This window comes from Apodemus sylvaticus, chromosome 5, assembly GCF_947179515.1.
Source record: "Apodemus sylvaticus chromosome 5, mApoSyl1.1, whole genome shotgun sequence".
Classification (NCBI taxonomy): Eukaryota; Metazoa; Chordata; class Mammalia; order Rodentia; family Muridae; genus Apodemus; species Apodemus sylvaticus.
The window spans coordinates 113842766-113866452 of NC_067476.1; the positions used below are offsets into that span (position 1 = coordinate 113842766).

General features: G+C 52.3%; 1 protein-coding gene across 4 annotated transcripts; it reads right to left on the reverse strand.

Annotated features, from left to right (window-relative positions):
- Positions 1-3095: 3095 nt before the first annotated feature.
- Positions 3096-22435, reverse strand: Siglec1 (sialic acid binding Ig like lectin 1). 4 transcript variants are annotated; one of them, XM_052183655.1, is made up of 22 exons: positions 21830-22435; positions 21664-21738; positions 21046-21405; positions 20474-20773; positions 19336-19602; positions 18840-19094; positions 16711-17010; positions 15769-16026; positions 14342-14662; positions 13713-13970; positions 13114-13416; positions 11381-11641; positions 10965-11276; positions 10045-10296; positions 9488-9757; positions 9149-9400; positions 8536-8841; positions 7780-8040; positions 6509-6811; positions 6158-6260; positions 5737-5809; positions 3096-5354 (listed from the first exon to the last, which is right to left on the reverse strand). In XM_052183655.1, the coding sequence occupies exons 2-22, from the start codon at positions 21710-21712 to the stop codon at positions 5307-5309; spliced, it is 5112 nt and encodes a 1703-aa protein (XP_052039615.1). In that variant the 5' UTR covers positions 21713-21738; positions 21830-22435; the 3' UTR covers positions 3096-5306. The 4 variants fall into 4 exon arrangements, with proteins under 4 accessions (XP_052039615.1, XP_052039614.1, XP_052039613.1 ...); XM_052183654.1 differs by having other exon boundaries at positions 3096-5347; positions 21664-22435; XM_052183653.1 differs by having other exon boundaries at positions 21664-22435.
- Between the last annotated feature and the right edge of the window lie 1252 nt (positions 22436-23687).

The window sequence follows — 23687 nt, forward strand, 5'->3', positions numbered from 1 at the left end:
TTTATACGGTTCAAACATCAAACAGTATGATAGATCAGGCAATTGTATTAAGACAGGACACTCAGGTGGTCAGCCTGGGCAATAGAGAGAGAGGGGTCTCATGGAAGCAAGAGGGGAGAGAGAGAGAAGAGAGAGAGAGAGAGAGAGAGAGAGAGAGAGAGCGCCTCGGTTGATATAAGCTTGGGGCCCTGAGCTGCATCCCCAGAATCCCAGCATCCCATAAACTGGGTGTGGCAGCACACACCTGTATCCCAGAAGAGGGAGGCAGAGGACAAATTCAAAGTCCTATACAGAAAAAGTGTGAGATCAGCCTGGAGACCTGGGGACAGGGGTGGGGGTGGGGTGAGGTCACCAAGGAGATGGCTTACTAAGTAGAGTGCCTGCAGGGCCTTCCTGAGCTCAGGTCTCCAGCAGCCACAGAGAGGCTCTGCACAAGCCTAGAAGCCATGTATTGGACTGGAGAGAGACAGGCAAATTGTTGAGGTCCAGGTTCAGTAAGAGATATCCCAAAAAATCTGATGGAAAAAAAAACTGATGGAGAGTAACATTGGAAGAAACTCAGAGTCAGCCACACATGCATGCACAGATAGAGAGAGAGAGAGAGAGAGAGAGAGAGAGAGAGAGGAGACTGAAAGATAAGATAACTGGAGTTCATGTCTGTAATTCCAGCACCTCAGAGGCAGCTGAGCTACACAGCAAGACCCTGACTCAAAAACCAGTGGCAGCAGTGGCGCACAACTTTAAGCCCAGCGCTTGGGAGGTAGAAGCAGGAGGATTTCTGGGTTTGAGGCCAGCCAGGTCTACAGAGGGAGTTCCAGGACAACCAGGGCTCCACAGAGAAACCCTGTCTCAAAAAGGCAACACCAAACAAAGAAAAAGAATCAAAAACAACCACCACCACCGGGACAAAGCAAACCAAGGAAAGAGTATAAAATGCTTGGGGAAGCCTTCCTCATCTCCATCCTTCCCGCGCTCATTTTCTACAGGAAGCCACCACTACCAATTTCTTACATAAGCTGCTGTTTTAGATACAGGTCTTAAAAAACTATGAGGACCTATTCATATGTAGCTCATTTTTCTCATGAGTGGTTGGTCCTTCCTTTAACAGTTTAAAGGGCCCCTGTGTGTAAAGGAGACCGGCCCTTGTCTGGAGTGTGGGTTGTATTTTCCCCATTTGTGAGTCCCCCAGCCTGTTGCCGGTTACCTGTGCTCGTTTATTCTTGTTGATGAGTAGTTTCCAACTGTAGCACTATGAGCACAGTTTTTCATGGATTCTCCTGCCACTAGACAGCCCCAGGGGTCTGAATTTGAGCGGTTACAAGGGTGATTGGCCCTGCTTCCTGGGAGCTGTGATTAAAGGCACGCACCTCCACACCCAATTTGTTCTGCTTTTTAAGAGATGAGGTTTTATTGTGTTGCCCCGGCTGATCTCAGTCTCCTGGGTTCAAGGGATCCTCCCATGTTGGCACATAACGTGAGATGCGAGTAAGGTGGCAGATTAAAAAAAAAAGCTTTCCTTCCAAAATGTGTATTCAGAAATGTGCGCAGTTCATCAGATTTTCACAAAGTGAGCCTGTTCATTTCACTGGCCCTCGAAGCTCCACTGTGGCTCCTGCCAGTCCCTTTTGCCCACCAGCAGCTATTGTATCAACTTCCATCTCATTCCTTAATTGTGCCTGTCCTTGGACGGCACTGTGAACTTGTTTGGATTGAGAATCACCTAGGAGATACACCACATCTGGCCACATCAGGCCAGTGAGGGTGTTTCCAGGGAGTTTTAACGGAGACCAGAAGACCTGGTCCACTTGTGGGCGGCAGTACCTGATGGCCTGGCAGCCTGGACCGGGTAGGAAGAGGAAAGGGGAAGAGCAAATGGTGCCCCCACCTCTCTGTCTGCTTCCTCACCAACATGCTGTCACCAGCTGCCTCCCACTCCTCAGCTAGGCACACTTTTGCTGCCACCTTCCCGAGCAGGGTGACACTGTACCTACTAACCATGACCCCAAATAAATGTTTCCTTCTTTAAGTTGCCTTTGTCAGAGCCTTTGATCAAGTGGCAGAAAAAAAAAAAATCATGGGCAGCTGCAGCCCTCCCTGCCAGTCCCTCCCACCGAGCATCTGCAAACCACACTCAGCTGGGGGCGGAGCTTCTCACAGCTGTGTGGGTGTGGTTTGGTCTACTCAGCCATCCCCCTGCTGCTGCATTCATTGTTTTCAGTAACTGGCTGTGATGGGTAACACTGTTATAAACATTCTAATACAAATCTCAGGGTGACACACGCCCTCACTTTTTTCTGAGAAACTGCCTCAGAATAGAATGCTAGGGTCAGGGAAAGAATATTTTACCCTTAAGAGACACTGGCCAGTCATCTCACAACGTTCTCGTGTTTAAAGTATGATACCATTTTTATAAAGCTGAAACACGGGAAAAATCAAATCTGTGGTATTATATTTGATTTTTAGATTAGCTTGATTAGTCAAGCTAGCAGCCACACGGGCAGGGGTTGGGAGCGGGGTACTCTGGAGTGCTGGCATTTCTGATTTCTTCATTGGATATGTATTACATAAAAAGCCTTTATGCTTTAGACCCCTGGAGATTAGGCCCAACGTGCTGTGCAAGCAATCTCCAACACCCCTTTTAGAAGTAAGTACTTGAGAACAAAGATTCAAGTCACATGTCCCCAAACCCGCAGTAGCCACCACCCTTTGGGTGTGGCTTTTGCTTTCGGGTCATCCTGGAACATCTTGTCATCTTTGGTTTGTTCTCTCCCTGTCTTGCCTCTGGTAAAGCTGGTTTTCTGTGCTTCTACTCAACAACAATGCACAAGAACCAAGTGCCACCCACCATTCGCCAAACCTGTGCTGGTGCCTGTGAGTGAGCAGCCCACTCTCCCATTCTGTGAGGCACCGTGAGGAGCTGTGGGGAGCAGGGAAGGACCCAGATGACTTCAGCAGACAGTGCACGGCGAGCATTGTGTGATTTATACTCGCTGGCCACATGCCCACAGATGGTGTCTGAGACGCTAGCGTTTAATATTTGAATTCTCTACATTCTGGCCTAGACATTTTGGTTGCAAGAAGAAAATTGACTCCAGTTGTATCCTGGAATGAAGTTTATTGGAGGAAAATGCTGGACAGGCTCCCAGAGAAAATACAATATCCAGGCACAAAAAGAACTAGGGACTGAGGATCAGAAGTTCAAGGTCATCTACTCCCAGCTATGTCATGAGATTGAAGTCAGCTCCAGCTACATGGGACCTGGTCTAGGGGGGGATGGGGAAGAGAGGGGAAGGAAAAGAAAGAAGGAAGAAAGGAAAAAAGGGATGGAGGAAGGGATGGATGGAGAGACGGAGGGAGGGAGGGAAGAGGAGGAGAGAGAAGGATGGAGGGAGACAGGGAGGAAGGAAAGAGGGTGGAAGGGGAGGGGGAGGAAGGGGAGGGGGAGGAAGGGAGGGAGGAAGGGGAGGGGGAGGAAGGGAGGGAGGAAGGGGAGGGGGAGGAAGGGAGAAAGCAGGCCTAGAATGAGCAAGGCCCAGCCTTGGTTGCACAGTTACTCCTTTTCCAATTCATCCCCAACCTTCTACCTCCTATTGCAACCCCACTTTTTCCGGGTTCTCAACCCCAGGCCCTTTGTTCCCTTTACGATCTACTACCAATCCACAGCAGGAATCTCAAGCCTGCTGCAGACATGGCTTCCCTCCATCCCTGACCTCCCAGGAGCACGTCATTCCTTCCTGGTGATGCTCGGTTTTAACAGACACTGGGGCTTAGGCGTAAAGGAACTGTGCAGTTGTTCACTTTGCTGTGGCACGGGCACTTTGTCAGGACCCAGGGCAGGAGCAAGGACACTGCTAACATCCCTGTCTGCTCCTGCTCGTGAAAGAACTGATACAGCTGTGGGGTGACAGAGAGTGGGATGAGTTACTTCTTCTTCCAGGGGCCAGACCTGGTACAAGGATGTCTTCCCGGCATGCCCTTACCCTAATCAATGTGTTGGTTTGAATGAGAATGCCCCCACAAGCCCATGTGTCTGAATGCTTTGTCCCCAATTAATGAGCAGTTGGGAAGGTGTGGCCTTGTTGGAGGAGATGTGACACTGGAGGTGGGCTTCGTGGTTTCAAAAGGCCACACCAGGGTCTGTCTATCTATCGATCTATCTATCTATCTATCTATCTATCTATCTATCTATCTATCTATCATCTACTTGTCTTTCTCTCCCCTCCCCCTCCCCCTGTCATAATATCTCTATCTCTGTCTTCCTGCTTCTCACCATGATTATGAACTAACACTCTAAAACTGTAAGCAAACACCCAGCTAAATGCTTTCTTTTATAAGAGTTAACTTAGTCATAGTCTCCCTTCCTCACAGCAAAAGAACAGTAAATAAGATACCTAGGGACCACCGAATTTTGGCTTCCTCGGTTTACCATGTAAGGGGGACTGTGCCTTTCAGGAAACTCCGAAACAGTATGACCCAGGACACTGATTCAGACCCTATCCCTGATAATGCCACTCTTTTCAAAATCAAAAGTCCTAGGGCTGTGTGTCCACAGTTGGTATCCTTCAGAAAGACAGGTTCCAATGTTGCCAAGACTCAGGATGTAAAAACTACATTTTCCAATCTCCCTTGCTGCATGGTATGTTTATGTGACGTTTCTAGCTGATGAGAAGTGGGTGGGGTGCAGTTGCCCCGTCCACCCATGGACCTTGGGGATGGGCGTGTCTCCTCTTCACTCTTCCTTCTCACTGTAGGGTTCATGGGCACTGCAGTCACCTGAGCTTCATAATCAAAGGCAACACTTGGGGAGTGTAGACAAGCGAGAGAAGGGTTCTGATACCAGCACAGCAGAACCAGGCTGGGAGGGAGAACTAACCCTATGCCATGCTGTGGTCACTGTATCCAGCCTCTGTCAGAGCAGCCTGACTTATATCCTGCCTGGTACAGACCATCTTAGAAAGTCCTTGAGGAGCTGGATGCTGCTCTAACCCACCAAGAAAGTCCAAGGTGAGCTTTGAAGAGAAAAGCAAAGGGATACAAAGGAAAACCACACAAAAAGACACGGGTGACATGGCTGGGTCAGTCTCAAGAGCCCTGGATGCAGAAGGTTGATCTCTACTCCAAAACCTCCCTTCATCCATTTTTCTTAGGATCAAGAGGCTTGGAAGGCAAGTCAGGCAGGTCAGGAAAGCCAGATGTCTCTGTGCTGCTTATACAGAGGTGAGCAGGACCTTGTTCACAACACCTGAGGGGTTATCAGCGGCAACCACTTCTGCCTGAGGGCAGGTAAGTCATCATCAGCTCAGGGACTAGACGTGAGATGAGGTTCCATTTGTGGCTGCGTCAAGAGCTAGGAGCTTCCCGTTAAAGAAAACCTGGGTCACAGAAGGTCCCACACTGACTTACGGTCCTAGGAAGGGGTCATCTGCAGGAGAGGATATATTAGGGAGGGGAAATGGCCTTTCACTCCTGCCTAGGTGACAGGATCCAGACAAACAGACTTAATGAAGAAAGACTTCAAAATGGAAGGGCAGGGGATCAGAAAAGCCACCCATGTCACCAAGTTGTGCACCCTTAACTACACTGAGCCTTAGTCAGAATTGCTCTCCTTGTTTCCCAAGGACATCTGGGCTCCTACACTCCTTTCCAGCTGCCCCGACCCTGGCGTTGTCCTTTAGGTAGAAACACTGTCTAGATGCCAGTTACACCTCCATGCGCTCACATGTGTTGAATGGATACCTGGATAGTATCTTTCTGAGAGGCCATCTCTGCTGAATTCTCGTTCACATTCAGCTTAGTAGAACTCTTCTTTCTGCATGGGCAAGAGCAGACTCCGTGACAGACCCCTCCCTGCTGCTTCCCACCCTCCCCAGCTGTCCAGAGCAGGAGAGCCCTGCACAGTGTGGGGCATCCTGGTTCTTCCCCCGCCCCAGCCCTTTCTTCAGCAGGAGTAGATGCCAGCAAAGGAAAGCTACAGCAGGACAAACTGTGGCGGAGATTCAGAAAGGGAAGCCCCACATTTGGAGAGGGCAGAGTAGGAACTTTGAAGCCTGTGGACTCTGTAGGGAAGAACTTTCTTCAAAGGTTTTGGGGGACAAAGGAGGGAACAGAATAAGCAGAATAACATATTCCTGCCCCCCTCCCCCAGATCTGGACTCACCTCCAGGTGTGCCAGGCCACCAGACCCAGAAGCAGGCACAGGAAGCCTGCCACAAACCCCAGGACCCAGAGCAGCCTCTGGAAGAGCTGTAGCTGGTGCAGAGCTGCAACAGGAAGGAGAAGCTGAAGGAGCTATCTGGGCTTCAGGCCTCAACAGTCCCTCCCAAGGTGACCCAACCAAGAGAAAATTGATTTTAACTTTTCCTTCAACCCCAAAGCCCTGTGCAAGTGATCCATTTGGACTATTCAGACAAGTTGTCTGTTGGCAGAAGGGGTGTGGGAAGACCGCCTTAGGACACGAGAATCTTCCTGCAGAGAGGTTCCAGAGGGTACAGCCTTCATTCCCCCTCACCGCTGGTCCCAATGTAGGCAGAGGCTGAGGCGGAGCCCAGAGCATTGGCAGCAGTGCACACGTACTCCCCTTGATTGCCAGGCCCGAGCTCCTCTATGTCCACTCTCAAGGCATTGGGAGGGGCAGTGACTCGGGTGTGGGGCTGTGTGGGAGCACTATGAAGTTGATTGGAGGCGACTAGTTGACTGCCCCGGTGGAGGGTGAGGCTGGCCAGGGGTTCACTGTCCACCCGACAGTCGAGGATGCCCTGGCGGCCACCCTGAGGCTCCACAAACACTGTGAGAGTGGGCGTCTTGGGAGGATCTGTAAGGAGGAGGAAGAAGAGTACACTGACTTAGAAATCCCCTACAGACCCCTCCCTCTGCCGTGGCTCTGCTGCACTTCCAGTGCCTCTTCTTTTGCTCTTGGGGCAAAGGTGACATCACCGATGGTAAGATGCCTTAGTCAGGAAAGCGGTCACCACGTAAACACGAGGGTGAGCTGCGTTTGACCCTGGCACTCATGTGACAAACTCTATTAATGCTAGCACCGGGGAGACAGAGCCAGGAGGATCCCTGGAACTCTGTGAACATCCAGTCTTCCTGAATTGGTTCTGTGAGAGATCAGGTGCACAGTGATAAAGATGGTGACCTCTGGCCTCTCTGCACAATGCACAAACACATACAGGCATATACACACCACACACACATATGCAGCATACAAATACACATTTTTTTTAAGCCGCACAGTGGGACTTTGGAACTGGATACCTTGAAGCTTCTCTTCTGCTTCCTGGAACAAACATGTGGAAAACCCAGGCCAACCCATCTGCAGCCTCCGGGTGAGGTTATCTTAGACAGTTCAATCTCAGCAGAGCCACCGGACAGCTGCCGTCAAGAGACCAGAAGAACTGCCCAGCTGAGTCCTGTCCAAATTTCTAAGCCACGGAATTGTGAATTTGGGGTAACTTGTTACCAAGCAGCATGGTTGGCACAGCATAGGCACCGAGGACTAGAGTGTGAAAAGCAGAGCTAGTGATGGCTGCTGCACCAGGCACTCAGTCTGCTCCATCTTCTGTATTCATCCCAAGATGGTGAGAGGGGTGTATCCTTCATTTCAAAGCTGGGGATACAGGCAGAGATGCACAACCACATGCAACCAGCCAGTGGGGAAGCTAGTGTTCTGAGACCCTTACCTATGAAGCCCTTGCTTTGAGAAGAGGAAAAGACCTGATACAGATGGACCAGTGAGATGTAGAGACAGATGCTGGGCAGAGGTGGGTTCATACTCACAGAGGACCCGGAGCATGACCGGGGCAGAGGTAGTGACCCCAGTGGGGAGCTCAGCCCTGCAATGGTACAAGCCAGCCTGAGCCCGGACCACCGGGGAGAAGGAGAGTGTGGGCACAGGAGCTGAGTGGAGTCGCTGGCGATTCCAGAACCACGTGAAGGAAGAATTGCCCATGGGCTTGGAGCCACCAGGGAGGAGGCAGCTTAAGTTCAGAGCTGTGCCCTCTGGTACATCCAAGCCTGGCTCAGCTGCCACGCGTATATCTGTAGTGCAAGGATGGGTAAACGGTGAGGGATCTGGGCATCATGGGGCGATCTCAATCTGTCTTGGGCTCAAGGCCCTCCACACTGGGACTCTGTCTCTCCTTGGTCACAGAACAGCATGATCACATTTGTGTAGTGAGGTTCCCGACACAGGCTCTGCCTCCGGGATCAGAGAAGGCCATTTGAAGCATGAGGCTGTACCACACCCTCAGAATGGGCTTCCCAAGGGTAAGGGCTCTGCTACCATCCCAGGCTTCTGCAGTAAAGCATGTGTGAGGTGAGGACATGTCTCCTCCCACTCTTTCCATGAGGCATTAATACCCTTCCCTACTCCAATGGCAGGGCTGGATCATCCCCTTTCTCTGAGAGCCAAGCCTCCTTAAGCAGATTAGGGTTCTTAAGGAAGTAGTTCATACTCCTTCGGGACAGCAGCCCCTCACATGGGCTCCAGCCCCACAGCACAGGAATCCCAAACCTCATCCCGGTCCCACTCACCAGTCTCTGTCAGGAGCTTCTGGGTGGTACTGGTGGAGCCCAGTGTATTCTGGGCTGTGCAGACATAGGTGTTGTCATCACCTACAGTCACATCTTGCACCTGTAGTCGAAGAGCATTTCGGGCTACCTGGAGGTGGCCTATCCCTGACGCCGGGCTGTAAAGCTCGCGGCTGGCAGCTAGCACCTTGCCGTTGTGGGATAGGATCAGCTCAGCAGGTGGCTCGCTGTCCACAGTGCACTGAATCACGACCATGAGCCTGGTCCTTGAGTCTCGAAAGGAGGACAGCACAGCATCCCGAGGGGCATCTAGAGGTAGGGCAGGGCACAGATAGGGGCCCTGCTGAGGCATGTACGGCTCGCTGCCCAGTGTTGGTGAAGCTCGGTTTCCAAACAAGTGTCCCCTTCTAAAAATTATGCCTGATTGGGAGTCTGTGGGCAGAGTCCCTCAAGCAGGGTTCCTGCGGCCATGTCTCCACCTTCATTGCTAATCTCTCTTTTCACCAAGTGCTCATTTCTAGGCTCCCAATAGTGCCACGCCCACCCTAACCAATTTGTGGAAGCACCCTCTGCCACCCTCCTTCCGGAAAGCCACGGCTAAGGAGCCCCCGCTCACAGAGAATTTGCAGGCTGGCAGGTCTGGAGCTCCGTGTGCCCTGAGGATCATGCACCTGGCAAAGGTAAGCGCCAGCATGAGCCCGTGTTGTCACCGGGAACTGGAGTGAGGAAGCCGGGCCCTCCTGAAGCCAATGGCCGTTGTGAAACCAGGCATAGAGGGTGGGTGAGAGGGCAGCAGGGTCCTCGCAGGTCACGGTGACAGGCTCTCCCTCGGGTACAGTACCAGAGGGATTCATTTTCACTTGTACACCTGAACCAAGGAGTCCAGAGTCAGCTGGGCCCGGCTGGACACCACAGGCAGTTCCGCCCCCGCAGCCTTGGTCTGTCCCTGCTTTACCTTCCAGCCGGAGCTCCAGGGTTGTGTTGGCCTCGCCCAGTGGGCTGTGGGCAGAGCAGCTATAGAGCCCTTCATCACTAGGCCTGGGGTCCTGAAGCTCTAGGCGCAGGGTGTTGGGGGCAGAAGCTTCAGTTGAGGAGGCTAGGAGCTGGCCACCGTGGCTGAGAGTTAGCTGGGCAGGTGGACGACTATCCACAGTACACAGGACCAGGGCCAGCCGCCTGCCCTGGGTCTCTAGGAGGTAGGTCAGCCGCAGGCTCCGGGGAGCATCTGCAGAGGTCCAGGAGGGACACAGAGAGAAGGCCAGTTTGCAAGTGGCAGGAGAGTCCGCTAATGTCCAGCCCATGGGCAGATCTTCCTTCACATGGTTCTGGAATTGACACCCACTACAGGTAGGTGTCAGGTATGCTCCTCAGCCTGAAAGGAACCTGTCCCCATCCCCCCCCTAAGTGCCCCCAAACCGGCTGGTTGTTCTTAGACTAGGGGACCTCCCATGCCCTGAGCCCCATGAATTTCTGTCACTCTTTCCATCACTGCCCACACCCAGCCAAACTCACAGAGGACATCCAGGGTCACAGGTCTGGAGAGATGGGGCGCGTGGCCAGGGAGCCCCACACCACAGCGGTAGGAGGTAGCATCCGAAACTGTGACACTTGGCAGGGAGATGGATCTGGCACCAAGGAGCTGCTGGCCACCCCTGTACCATGTGTAGTTGGGTAAGTCCTGGTGGGTGCCCCAGACCAAGCAGGTGAGGTTCACCTGCTGCCCCTCTTGCACAGTGGCATTGGGCCACACAGCCACACGCACAGCTGGAGAAAAGAGGAAGTCACGAGTGAAGGTCTTAGAACTGTGCAACAAGCCACTGCCTCTCCATGGGCCGGTCAGCTCTGCTGCTGAGGCACTCCCGACGCTGCAGGAGCATTCCTGCTAAAGGAGTCCATAGATTGAACCTGGGGAGTCCTTGGCAGAATAACTCAGAGCCCAGACAGTCCCAAGCCCTTCCCTGGCCCTGGCTAAAGGCAAATGGATGAACAGGCCTCCCTGTGCAACAGAGGCATCTCTTCTAACAGGCATGCAACAGAGGCATCTCTTCTAACAGGCATGCAACAGAGGCATGCCTTTTCTGGTTATCTTTATGCACTGGGCACCCAGTGTTCTTTTATGTTTGGTTGCTTTTGTTTGTGTTTTTGGTTTTTCCGAGACAGGGTTTCTCTGTGTAACAGCCCTGGCTGTCTGAAACTTGCTTTATAGACCAGGCTGACTTCAAACTCACAGGGATCCACCTGCCTCTGCCTCCTAAGTGCTGGGATTAAAAGTGTGTACCACCACACCCAGCTAGGGCACCCAGTTTTTAAACAAGCCTTTCATGCAACCGAAGTCCAGAACTCACATCCCTAATTAGCATGGGGTTGGGGCTTGTTCTTATGCTCCTAGGCTTCTAGAACCTTCTGCATCTCCTCTTCTCTTCCACACTGACCCTGGGCATCGAAGTCAGCTGTAGCCGAGACCTGGCCCAGGGTGTTGGTGGCTTCACATGTATAGGTGCCGCCATCCTCCAGCTCTGTAAAGTGGATCTCCAGATGCAACTCATTGGGCCTCACAGTCACGTGCAGCCGGGGATCACTGCTTGCCAATTCCTCCGGGCCTTGTAGGGTAGAGGCCACGAGGCGGTTCCGGTGAAACAGTCGCAGCTGAGCTGAAGGGTCACTTTGTACACTGCACACCAAGTGGCCGAGCCGCTCAGGGCCCGAACTCAACAGGGCACTGAGTGTCATCTGACGTGGGGTATCTATATCAGATGAAGAGAGGTCAGGGTGTGACTGAGACATCCCTCATACAAGGCTCTGCCGTGAAACACCTCCCTCCCCCCACCTGAGTGAGACACATCCTTACAGGACACATGGAGGCTGACAGGGGCAGCCAGGCTGGCAGAAGCTGTGTCGGGAGCCTGAGCTTGGCAATGGTAGGCGCCAGCTTGCCTCAGACTTATGGCTGCAATGCGGAGTGTAGAAGAGGTTGACTCCCGGAGGGGGCGGCCATCCTGATACCAGCGGAATGAGGTCCCCTCAGGGACCCCTGTGGGCATCTGGCAGCTCAGGACCACAGCCTGGCCCTCCCGGAGCTCAGGTGATGGCGAAACCTGGACCCAGGCTCCTGCAAGGAGAAGCAGGGTAAAGGAGGGCTTACCGACATCCCTCCCACTGTCGGTACTATGTGTGTCTCGAAGAATGAAGCATCCCTGTCCTGTGACTATAGCTGCCGAGGGCTCCCTCAGTTCCGTGTCTGTCCTTCCTGCTCCTTTTGGCCTGAATCTGCCTCACCCTGGCCCTTGCTCCTTTCCACTTGGCATATGGGTTTCTGGTTTTGGTTGGTCGCTCTGTTGGTTTGGTTTTTTGAGACAGTCTTACTCTGTAGCATCTAGATGGCTTAGAATTCACTAGGTAGCCCAGGCTGGCCTTGAATTTATAAGGGCCTCTTGCTTCGGCCACCTAAGCACTGGGATTAACAGTTTGCAACACTTGAAGTTTGGGTTTTGTCCTGTCAATCCCTGTCACCTGTGGCAGGCGAGTCTCAACAGAGCGGGTCTTATATGCTCTACAGCCAGGACCAGACGCAGCACTGACATGTGTTGTCCCTAAGAAACGATGGCTTGACCCCAAATGCACTGTCACAGGAAGGCTAGCTCGTGCCAAGGTCACTGCTCTGATTCAGCTTGAGAAGCCTAGGGCTTGAGGGGAAAGTTAGCGACAGCTGTTTTTTTCCAGCCTGCTCTGACCAAGCCCTTCACCCAGGATGGAGACCATGACAGCCTAGGGAGTGGGGAGTGGGCAGTGAGGACTCAGGGGTCAGGCAGTGAGGAAGAGAGACAGCTGGAGCATGATTGGAGCCAGGACCAGAACTAAACTCAGTCTCTCTGCCTAAGAAATGGATGTAATAAATTAGAAAAGACAGACAGAACCAAAGCAAATGCCCCAAATTCTTACTGCTTGGCATTATGACAGAAGTATGTGTGTCTCTTTGGCCTTCGCCTTATGGATATTGTCTTTTCTTTTTCTTGTGTATTTTCCTAGATAGATTGTTTTGACATGTGTACCAAGGATGACTTTGAACCTGGTATCTCCCTGCTTCTACCTCCTGAAATGTTTAGCTTATGGTGTGTGCCACCACGAATCCCTTGTTCTAGGAGATTCTATAGAGAAAAAATATGATGAATATAATATTTGTAAGAATATATATGTATAACATGCATGTACTGGGTTTTGTATGAGACTATTTGAATGGAACAAAAATTATATTACAAAATAAATTGTGTTAGAAAATTTTCCAGCCAGCTGGGCATGGTAGCTCACATCTGTAATCTTAGCCCTAAGGTGGCTGAGGCAGGACTCAGGCTGGCATGGGTGCACAGTAATTTCAAGGAAGAAGGGGGAGGGTGGGTGCTCTCTGGACAAGGCACCTGCTCAGCTGCTTCTGTTTCCCATGGCTCTGCAGTTGGTGGAAGCGAATGGAAGCTATGTGAAGGCTGCAATGGACATCCCAACCCAAGCATCCACACGGGACTCACAGTTCACAGAGTGGGTCTAGGTCTCAGGAACCACCCCAGAAGTCAGAGGGCTGGCACTCACCTCTGACCTGGAAGAAGAGGGAACTGTTGGCTGATCCCAGAGCATTTGTGGCTTCGCAGCGGTAGTTTCCTGAGTCCTCGAGACCTAGTTCTCGGACCTCCAGCTGCAGGGAGTTGGCTGTGGCCTTGGCCTGGATCCTGCCCTGGGATGGACGCTGGGGTTCTAAGTTGGTGGCCAGGAGGTGGTCCCCATGGAAGAGAGACAGGTGAGCCACTGGATAGCTGTCCACAGTGCAGATGAACACGGCCATGTGGCCCTGACCCACATCCAAGAGGGCTGACAGCTTTGGAGGGTCTGGGGCATCTGCATGAACAGAGCGGAGGTAGCTATTCAGGCTACTCTAGCCAATCTCGCTACATTCTAGCTGTCACACTGTGTCCCCTCCTCTTGTACACACTCCATAGGCCCAGCTGTTTATGCCAGACTGACACTTATCTCCCCAGGACACACCCCCAACCCCATGGTCCCCAGGTCCCTCCACCCTTCAGGCCCCTCCAGCCTCCCAGCCCACTAACACACACGCGCGCGCGCACACACACACACACACACACACACACTGCTCTGCCCTCTAAGCTGTGATGCTCTTAGCCATCACCCACACAGCACACTTAGGACCACAGGAGCCGAGAGCTGAGCCTCATCCTCAGTGAGGAGGCGGCAGGCATAGACAGCAGCATCAGTCCTGGCCACAGGCTGCAGCCTCACGGTCTCCAGTGGTCCCTGGGTCCACAGCGCTCCATTCCGGAACCAGGAGAAGTTGGCAGGGCTGACAGCAGCCTCCTGGTTCACGCTGCAAGTTAGGTTGGCCTCTGTGCCTTCACGCAGTGTATTGGACGGTGTGATGACCAGGTCAGTGGCTGGAGGACAGGCAGCAGGGCTCATTGGAGACCGGCCTCACTCTGATTAGCCTCACTCCACACCCTCCCTGGCCCAGACTCCAGTTTCTAACTTTAAGCAAAGAAGGATAGAGAGGAAAGCCAATATGACATGGGGACATAGAGGGACATGGAAAAGTGATGGACTGCAAGGTAACCCCATTATGTTCTCAGAGGTGAGCCTTGGAAGTCCCAGGATGGTTGCCCTCCCTTGATGTGGAGGGAGGGACATCGAGGCTCCCTCTGCTTCCTCCCATTATGGACAGAGGTTAGTTTGCCTGGTCAGTTTTGCTCAGAGCAGGGGTAAACTGAGCTCATGTTCCAGTTCCCTCAGACCCTCCGCTACTCCTTACCCTTAGCATTGAAGGAGGCTGAGGCTGAGGAGTTGCCCAGTGTGTTGCTAGCCTCACACAGGTACACGCCCTCATCCTCTAATACTGGCTCCTGGATCTCCACACGCAGTGAGTTGGAGTCTCTGCTGACTTTTGTCCGCTGAGAGCAGCTCCCACACCTTGATGGCAGAGAAGTGGCCACAACATGGCCTTTGTGGAGAAGCCGTAGCTGGGCTGGTGGGTCACTGTCTACACGGCACAAGAGGACGCCACGCCGTCCATCCCCCACTCCAGAGGTGTCCAAATCCAGCCTGGCAGTGAATGTGGGCTTTCTTGGGGGATCTGTGGGGAGCAAGAGCATTAGGACCTCATCTTTGGCTATTGATAGAGCCCAGGTCCACTTCCGCCTGGCTGGCCTCCAAGAAGCACACCGAGCAGCCACAAACAGCGGTGTAGGACGGACAAGGACAGGGTACCCATTCCTCTACGCTCCTCATCCTAAACTGTGCCCTACTGCTGAACAGAGTCTTCCCAGACAAGAAGCCATCTTCCAGCTGGGATCAAGGTGGCATATGGGCTGTCAGTCACCTTATGTCGTGTCCCATCTACCTCTAAAGCAGGAGGCCCTCAGAGAAGTCCCCAGGACCGATGCTGGCTAACACAATGCCTCAAAGTTCATTCTACCATTGTTCATTGCCCGGCTGAGATCCTGACATACTGGGTAACACTTAAATGACCACTCCAGATTCTGCGTTGATTTGATAATTTGGGTGGTTATTACTGTGGACTTGAAGGATCTAGAGTCATCTAAGAGATGATGATCCTTTGGGCATGTCTGTGGAGTTTCTAGATTGGATTAATTGAGATGGGATGACCCACCCTGAAGGAGGGTGGCTGCACTCCATGGGCCAGGGTCCCAAACTCAATAAAAAGGAAAAAGTAGCCAGGCAAGGTGCCTCACGCACTGAGGAGGCAGAGGCGGGCGGATCTCAGTGAGTGTTGGCGTTCTGCCCTGGTCTGCAGAGTGAGTTCCAGGACAGTCAGAGGGAGAGAGAGAGAGAGAGAGAGAGAGAGAGAGAGAGAGAGAGAGAGAGAGAGAGAGAGAGAGAGAGCACAAGCAGAGCGCCAGCTTTTCCCATCTCTGCTTCCCGCTGCACAACAGATGTCCTCCACTCCTGTGGCCTTGATAGACTGCGCTCTCCAATTGAAACCAAAAACAAACCCTTCTTTCTGCCCATTGTCATTGTCACAGCAACAAGAGGAGTCACTAAGTGGGTCTAGGACTGAATCCACAGTCTTATGTACTAGGCAAGTGTTTAAAGAATGATTCCTTTCTAGAGAGTCCTCAAAACACATGGCCAAAGGACGAGGAGACGGAAGAGGGTGGCTGGTGGTCCCCACGGGATGATCCCACAGTGGGCAGAGGCCAGTAGCCAAGGCTAACTCACAGAACACAGTGAGGACAGTAGGCAGGGAGGGGCCGCTGGTGTTAGGGCCAGCCTGTGTCCTGCAGTAGTAAGAGCCAGCATCGGTGCTGGAAGCCGCAGGAAGCAGGAGGCTGCTGCTGGGGCCATCCTGACGCAGAGCTCCATTCAGGTACCAGGAGAAGCGAGTGCCAGCTGCTGGGCTCAGGCCACTCCTGCAGCTCAGGGTCACCGCCTGCCCTTCCACAACCTCTGCTGAAGGGCTGATGAGGAGTCGGGCCACTGGAGGAGGGACAGAGAACAGACTTGTGTTGTGGTTAGGCTGTGAGGGCCCTGGCCCTCTGTGCTGCCCGCTTAGGGAAGCCCTCTAGAGTTCTCCTCTTCCCACAAGCCTGTTGGAGCTCTGTGGTAGGTAAGGAGGATTTAGCCTTGACTGGCAATTCAGAAGTACTGCAGCCCAGGTTAGATCAAGCCAGGCTTATGTCAAACACCTGGCTTGAGGCCTGTGGATGTAGCTCAGCTGGGAGAGGTTGCCTACCATGGGTGAAGGGCAGGGTTTAATCCCCACATTGCTGAAATCAGACATGGTGGAAACGAAGTAAAAACCTGGCTGTGTGGGCCAACAATGAGAGGATCCTGTTTCTCTATTTTGTCTCCCACATCTAATGCAAACCAAAGACCCCACCCCACCCCCAAAATTTAAGAAATGAAAAATAAGCAGATGTCTGTAGAGAACCCTCCCAGGCAGAGCCAGAGATGTGGGAGAGAAATCATTGGATCTACTACATTTCCCTTTTGCCTTCTCTGCCAGAAATCTCTGAGGTTGGAGTGACTACATAGCCCAGGTCTCTCATGGGGCCTAGCCAGAGTTTGGTCCCTTAGTTGAGTCATTAGGATTGCTAGGAAAAAGAGGACTCCTCCTTGATCTGCCCCTACTGGTGTTCCCTACAGCAATGCCCACATTACCATTAGCATGGAAGTCTAGGCTGGCCTTTGAGTCTCCGAGGGGGTTGGAAGCTGAGCACGTGTATTCCCCGCTGTCTGCTGGCTGCAAGTCTCGGATTTCTAGGCGCAGGGAGTTGGGGGCAGAGGAAATGCTGAATCGGGGGTTGAAGTCATTTTCTCCAGAGCTGGAGGCCAACATAAGCCCTCCGTGTGACAGTACCACAGTAGCCAGGGGCTCACTGACCACAGAGCAATGGAAAATGCCCACAAGTCCAGCCTGTGTCTCCAAGAAGCTGGTCAGGTCCGGAGTAAGGGGTGGATCTGCGTGAGAACCAGACGTGGCCTGTCATCCTCAGAAAGGTCACTTCCTGGTTCCTCTGCTGTAACCTTTGCCCCACAGCGCCCTAGAACATGGCGACCACAGACCGCCCTCAGTACTTGCTGAATATACTTTATCCTCCGGATGAGCAAATCTCTCTGTTATCCAGGCTAGCCCTCATGCCCACACTGAAAATGGAGGTCAGGGTCCCAAATTAGGATGTCACTTTGTAACTAGACTGGTCCCAAACCAGTAATCCTTCTGCCTCAGTCTCCTGAGTGCTGGGTTACAGTTGTGTCACCACACTTGGCCAGTGCCTCATTTTAAAGATGAGGAAAGTGGAACAGTCCAAGCAGAGGCCAGCACAGCACAGGACAAACGGACCCCTGAACTCTGCTAAAGACATGCTCCAAATGTCCATGTGACAGAGACATGCCTGTGGCCTTCCAAGCAAGATGTGCACCATCTTAGACGGTGGGGTAGCCTCCAAGAAGAATAAAGAACTGCCTGAAAAGTCTGGACTCAGTATCACATTCCCTGGTGTGACCCTTGTGTGAGGATTGTATACGGGGTGGTCTTGGGAAAGGCGCACTGACAAGGTGAGGCACAGAGACCCTACTCTTGAAACTCCAGGCACTATAGATGCCACCCATATAGACAGTCATTCACTCACAACCACTCTGCGTGGGGCTTTTCGCCCCTATGGTGTGAAAGTCTTACACAGTCAGTATGAACTGTTCTTTGAACATTGGCCTTTGCCGAGGCTAGCAAGTTACATAGAGTAGGGCCTCCTCTCACGCTCCTGGATGGTCAGCCGCATACAGCACCACAGGAACCAGCCTAGGAGAGCCACTGGCACTCTGGTGTACTGTGCTATCAGCAGGCTTTGGATGCAGGCGTTCAGTGATTTCACAGGCTGTATGGCACTTAATTGAAAAGCAGGCATTTATAGCTGACTTCACCCAAATGCAGCTAAACGTGAGGCTGATGCATTAATGTTTAAGGCTTACTGAACTAAACTCCGGAATTCAGTATCTGGACTGTAGCAGATGCCTTTTCAACTTTGATTTGTGTGTGTGTGTGTGTGTGTGTGTGTGTGTGTGTGTGTGTGTAAGAGAGAGAGAGAGACCCACTCTGGAGCCTTGGTAGCTCAGAACCTACAGATATCCACCAGCCTCTGACTCCTGAGTGCTGGGGTTAAAAGTGCAAGAAAATTCCACTGCATTGTAGCCCCATTATAAATCTAAATGCAGCCGGGCGGTGGTGGCGCATGCTTTTAATCCCAGCACTTGGGAGGCAGAGGCAGGCAGATTTCTGAGTTTGAGGCCAGCCTGGTCTACAGAGTAAGTTCCAGGACAGCCAGGGCTATAGAGGAACCCTGTCTCGAAAAACAAACAAACAAAAAAATCTAAATGCACCTGCAGGGAGCTATCTATGTAAGTAACACATGTGCATGTGGACAGAACGAGTAATGATATGTATGTGCACTGTGTGCACAGGTATGTGTACGGAATGAACAACACAACTCATGTGCACATGCAGAGACAGGATCCAATGTCAGCAACATGATGGCCACAGTTGGAACAAAATAAGTTGGAACTTATTTCTGAGTAAAACACTTGTTAACGTCGGAGGAGACAGAACCTGGAAAGCCAGCCTGTGTATGGGCGCAGAGCTCGGCGTGTATCCAGCCCATCTGGCTGTATTGTCTACATCAGAGTCAAGGGTCTTTAGGCTGCTATGCCAGGGCTCCTAACTGTCTTGCAGTAACTCCACCCACCCTTTGACCCAGTTCTGGTAGTCTCTGCTGCCCCACATACTGGTCACTTACGTCTGACCACCACACTCACAGGGCTGGAGCGCTCACTGCCCTGGGTGTTCTGTACCTCACAGAAGTAGAAACCAGTATCAGCCCTGGTGACTGCGGGCAGGTGCAAGGTTGGGGCATGGGCATCTTCCAGAAGAATGTGGTTCTTGTACCAGTTGTAGCGGAGCTCCTGGGGCGCCTCCTTGGGGATGCTACAGAGCAGTGTCACTGTCTCATTTTCTGAGATGGGCCCTGCTGGGTTCATTTTGACTTCAGCCACTGCAAGATCAGCATAGGACACACCCTTAGAGTTCGAGATAACAGTCAGCATCAATCTTTACTTATTTTACTGAACCCCACTCCCACCCCATAAAGCAGGAGCCTCCTGGAGTCACCTGCCTCGCCTCATACCATTTCCAGGGCCTTCCTGATAGACCACCTGTGAGTAGATACTATTGTGGATGTGGAGGCTTCTAGTGCTTTCCTAACACAGGTCCCCTCAGCCTCATCCAGGACTCACTAAAAACATGGAGGCTGAGCGGGGGCGACACCAGAGAGCCCACATTATTCGTTGCTTGACAGGTGTAGACCCCAGAATCATTCCAGGTAGCTGAAGATAGCCGAAGCACATGTCCCTTGACACCGAGGTTCACTCCATCCCTGGCCCACTGCACAGAGCTGATGGCAGGGTAGCTGCTGTTCACCCGGCAGGTGAGCGTGACTAGGTCCCCTGGAAGGATGTTCTTTCCTGAGGAGCTGAGGAGGATCTCCACACCTTTGGGGGCATCTGCAAAGCATGATGGGATATCAGGTAAGGTGTATGAGGATAGCAGGGCTCTGGGCATACTTCCTTCTGAAGGAGACCACCTAGAGAAAAACCCCAAGCCCACCGTCATCTGTCCTTCCCTACCCCCATCCATTCCTGCTTCCCTCCTTTTCCCATGAGGCCCTGGGAATGTGGTGCTTGGCTTATGTATGGCTATCAATAGCTATTAATATGTGGCTATCAGTAGCTATTAATGTGTGGTATCAATAGTTATTTATGTGTGGCTATCAATGGCCTGTTGATGGCTTTCTGTGCTGTAACTGCCCATGTTCTACGTGAGGATGACTTACATAAAGCCGTTGAGTCCTGTACTTGACTTAATGGCTTACAGTGACTGTTAGAGAGGGACTAGGCGGCCATCTCATGTCAGGGGGCCAAAGACAGCAGACACTAGCTCTCAGAAAAGTTAACCAGTTTATAAGCAAGAGACTAATGACCCTAAGAATCCATCACTCTGTGCCCGTGTGGGTATGTGTGGCCACAGGTATGGAGTGCACAGGTAGGCACAGGCATACGGAAGCCAGAGGTCACCTTTGGATGTTGAGCCCTAGGTGTTGTCTACTTTGTTTCTTCAGGCAGAGTCTTTCAGTGACTTGGAACTTGCCAAATAGATTAGCCTGTCTGGCCAGCAAGGCCCAGAGCCCTACAGTGTCTCTGTCTCCTCGGCTTTGCAGCTTTTGAACCGTTTGGGGCTCAGCTGTCTCCAACTGCCCTGCCTGAAGGCCCGAGTGAACCTGACTGAATACCACAGGGACAGAGGGCCTGTCCCTAGGGGCTAGACAAGCTGGTTTTGGTCAGGGAGCCATAGAAATGGTGTTCGGTGACAACTCACGCTGCACTTGCAGATGAGCCTCTTTCTGACTACTCTGTGTGGCCGATGAGAACTGGCAGCGCAGAGTCCGATGGTGGTCCTGCCAGGACAGGGCCATGTGCAGGGTCGTCTGGTGATAGACACCGGTGGGCTCGAGACTCTGGGAGCTGGAGGTGACAGAGTGGGTGGGGTCCTGGCCTTGCCACTGCAGGCTGACCCGCTTCTCCTGCAGGCACAGGTAGGGTGTGGAACAGTTGAAGTTCACCTCCGTGCCTTCCCGAAGCTCCTCCGGGATGGAAATAGTGGGGGGGCTGGGATCCTCTGAAAACAAAGGCAGTAATTCTCAGGGCTCCCCCTCACCTCACTGTACTTCACGCTGCCCCCACAACCCCAACCAAAGGGCAAGACCTGGGGAGGGGGACTCAAGGAAAGGAGAATGTCTCCAAGTAAAAAAGAGAATGTCTCCAAGTAAAAAATGATAGGCAAAGGTCAGGGCTGAAAGCCTGGGTAAGATCAGGTCAAAGGACAGGGCTGGAGCTAAGGCAGCAGCAGCCTGGGAATCCCTGACCGTGGCCAGTCCCCAGCCTCCTCACTTGTCACAGTGACTGTGGTGCCTTTGACATCTGACCAGCGGTTGCCATCACTGATCTCAAAGCGGAAGTTGTAGGTGCCAGAGTCTTCAAGCTTCAGGTCTTTGAGCAACAGGTTGCACACCTTGTGGTCCATGTTCCCCATCAGTTCAGCTCGGCCCCTGAAGCGTGCGTCCACCTGCTTGGGGTCCCCTGAGTGGATTACTACCTGCCGATTGCCCGCGTAGTCATAGTACCAGATGGCTGTGATGCCATTGGGCACTGGTATGTCAGCAGGGAAACTGAAGATGCAGGGAATGAGCAGGCAAGATCCCGTCAAGCCCTGCACGTTCTTGGGACTGGAGACGCTCCATGTGCTCTGGCCTGGAGGAGAGCAACAGAGAAAAGGGTGATAGAAGCCTGGGACTATTTCAGAGCCCTGTCACCTGCCCGGGAGAGGGTGCTCCAGACAGGCTCCAAATCTGATCTAATTCCTACAATGTGCCCCTAGGGAGGCCCTCTCAGTGAGTGCCCCAGGGATGGGGTGTGCTCAACCACATCTGATCTAGGCATAATCTAGGCTTCTGTGGTGAGTCCACAGAGGCCAGACCCTATGAGAGGCACTACACCCGTGCGGCTTACCTGGTGAGAAGACAGAGGCCAGCAGGAGCAGGAAGAGCAGGACGCACATCCCAGTTCTCAGTTGCACTCAGGTGACTAGGAGAGCAGGGTGGGTAGGCACACAGAGACTGCCTCACAGAGACTGCCCGGAGCACTTCAGTGCCTGAGCCTACAGGGTTTATCTCACCTGCTATGTTGGCCAACCCACCAGGAAGGCAGAGTTCCCAAGGACTGCTGTGGCAGCCACCAGCAGGGAACCAGAAGCCTCTGTTCCTGGCTCAGGGAGTGATTGGAAATGTCCTCACTTGGTGGCATGTCCCAGACAGTCTTCTGTGTCCTTGGCTCCACCCCTTAAGGACAGCCTCAAGGCGGAGCAGCAGTGCATGTCTCTCTTTACTTCTCTTATGACTCAAACTGACAGAACCTGGCGTCCAACAAGACCCTGAAAATTACTCCAGGGCATCCAGGAAGCCCCGTGCATTTATTTGCGATTTGTCTCCTGCCTCCAGTCACCAGCCGGACTGAATCTGATTGAGCTTCCCAAAGTGCTGAGGCTGCCGTGCTTGTTTGTAGACAAAGTTCTCAACTTGGTAGCTCAGGGTGGTTTTGACTTCCCAGAATCCTCCTGCAGCTTCCTTTAAAGAGTCCTTCCTCCCTCAAAACACTCCTTTTGAGTGTTTGAAAGACCCCCAGTTCTTAACGCCTATGCTGTCCTCTTTCTCTGGGCTTCACAGACTTACCCTAGGCCTAATTTTTTCTGTTCATGGCTCCCTGGCTGCCCAGTTCTACCCTCTCCATAAATTATCTTTACTTGCAGAAATCTTACTCAGCCTTCAGGGTGCTGAGTAAATCTGTGACTTCCCCTCTGGCATGAGTCCCTGTGGCCACAGCAGAGACAGCTTTGTATTTTCCTCCTCCTTCTTGGTATACATGAGCATTCACCCATTTCTGAAGACCGAGGCCTGGCCATGTGGTCCTCAGCGGTGCAGAGATCTCAGTGATTGAGACGAGGGTGTGTGGTCCTTGGCGGTCGGAGTCAGGCTAGAGAGGTGGCCAGGAAACTCTCACGTGTCAGGCCACCACACACTCACATCCAGAAACTTGAGTTAAGTGCTTACTGTATACCATGCACAAGAAGCAGGTCCTGTGCCAAAGGGTCCCACAGCAGGAAGGAACGCCACAGGCAGCAGACACAGGAGTCCAAGAAACACCTAGAAAACAACCTAGATGGCAGTCTCCATGGCTTTGGGTCAGGCAATGCTTTCCTGAATTAGAAGCTAAGCTCGGTGGTGTGCTTTGTGATTCTAGCATTCATTTGGGAAGCTGTAGTGGGAAGATCCGTGTTCGAGGCTCGTCTGGGCAAGGTAGGAAGACCGTACCTCAAAAAAGAAAAGGGTGAAGTAAGTAAGAGGGACTTCGGTTTTGGGCGAGAAAAAAAAAATACTGTGCAGAGAAAAGAAAAGACAGCCAAAGAACGGGAGAAAATATGAGAATCATTATTGAAGATTAATATCCAGAATATGTAGAGAATTCTGACAATGCCATAGCCTCCTCTGAAATAAAGCAACCCAACTAGGAAAATGGACGAAGGACTTGAACAGGTGCTTCTCACTGAAGAAACTCTGGGCAATAAACCAATGAAAAGACCGTGAGGAAAACATAAGTCAAAACCATAGTGAGGGCCAGGGAGGAGGCTCAGGGGTAAGACCACAGTACCTGCAGCCGGTGTGAGCATTCGTACAACTACAGCAGCCCCAGAATGCAGCCCAGACTGGTTGGAGCAGAGACAGGAGTCTCTGGGGTTAGCTGGCTGGCCAGCTCAGCTGTAAGAGGCCCTGTCTGAGGGGGAATAAAATGACAAGTGACAGAAGACACATACATCATGTGAAACTACCATATACAAACATGTGAAACTACCATATACACACACAACAACCAACTGCTATGATGGCCACTAATGAGAAAACAAGAATAAAAACTCTGTTGGTGAGGGTGCAGAAATAGAGCCCTGCACATCGTCAGTGGGAATGTGGAATGGTGCAGTG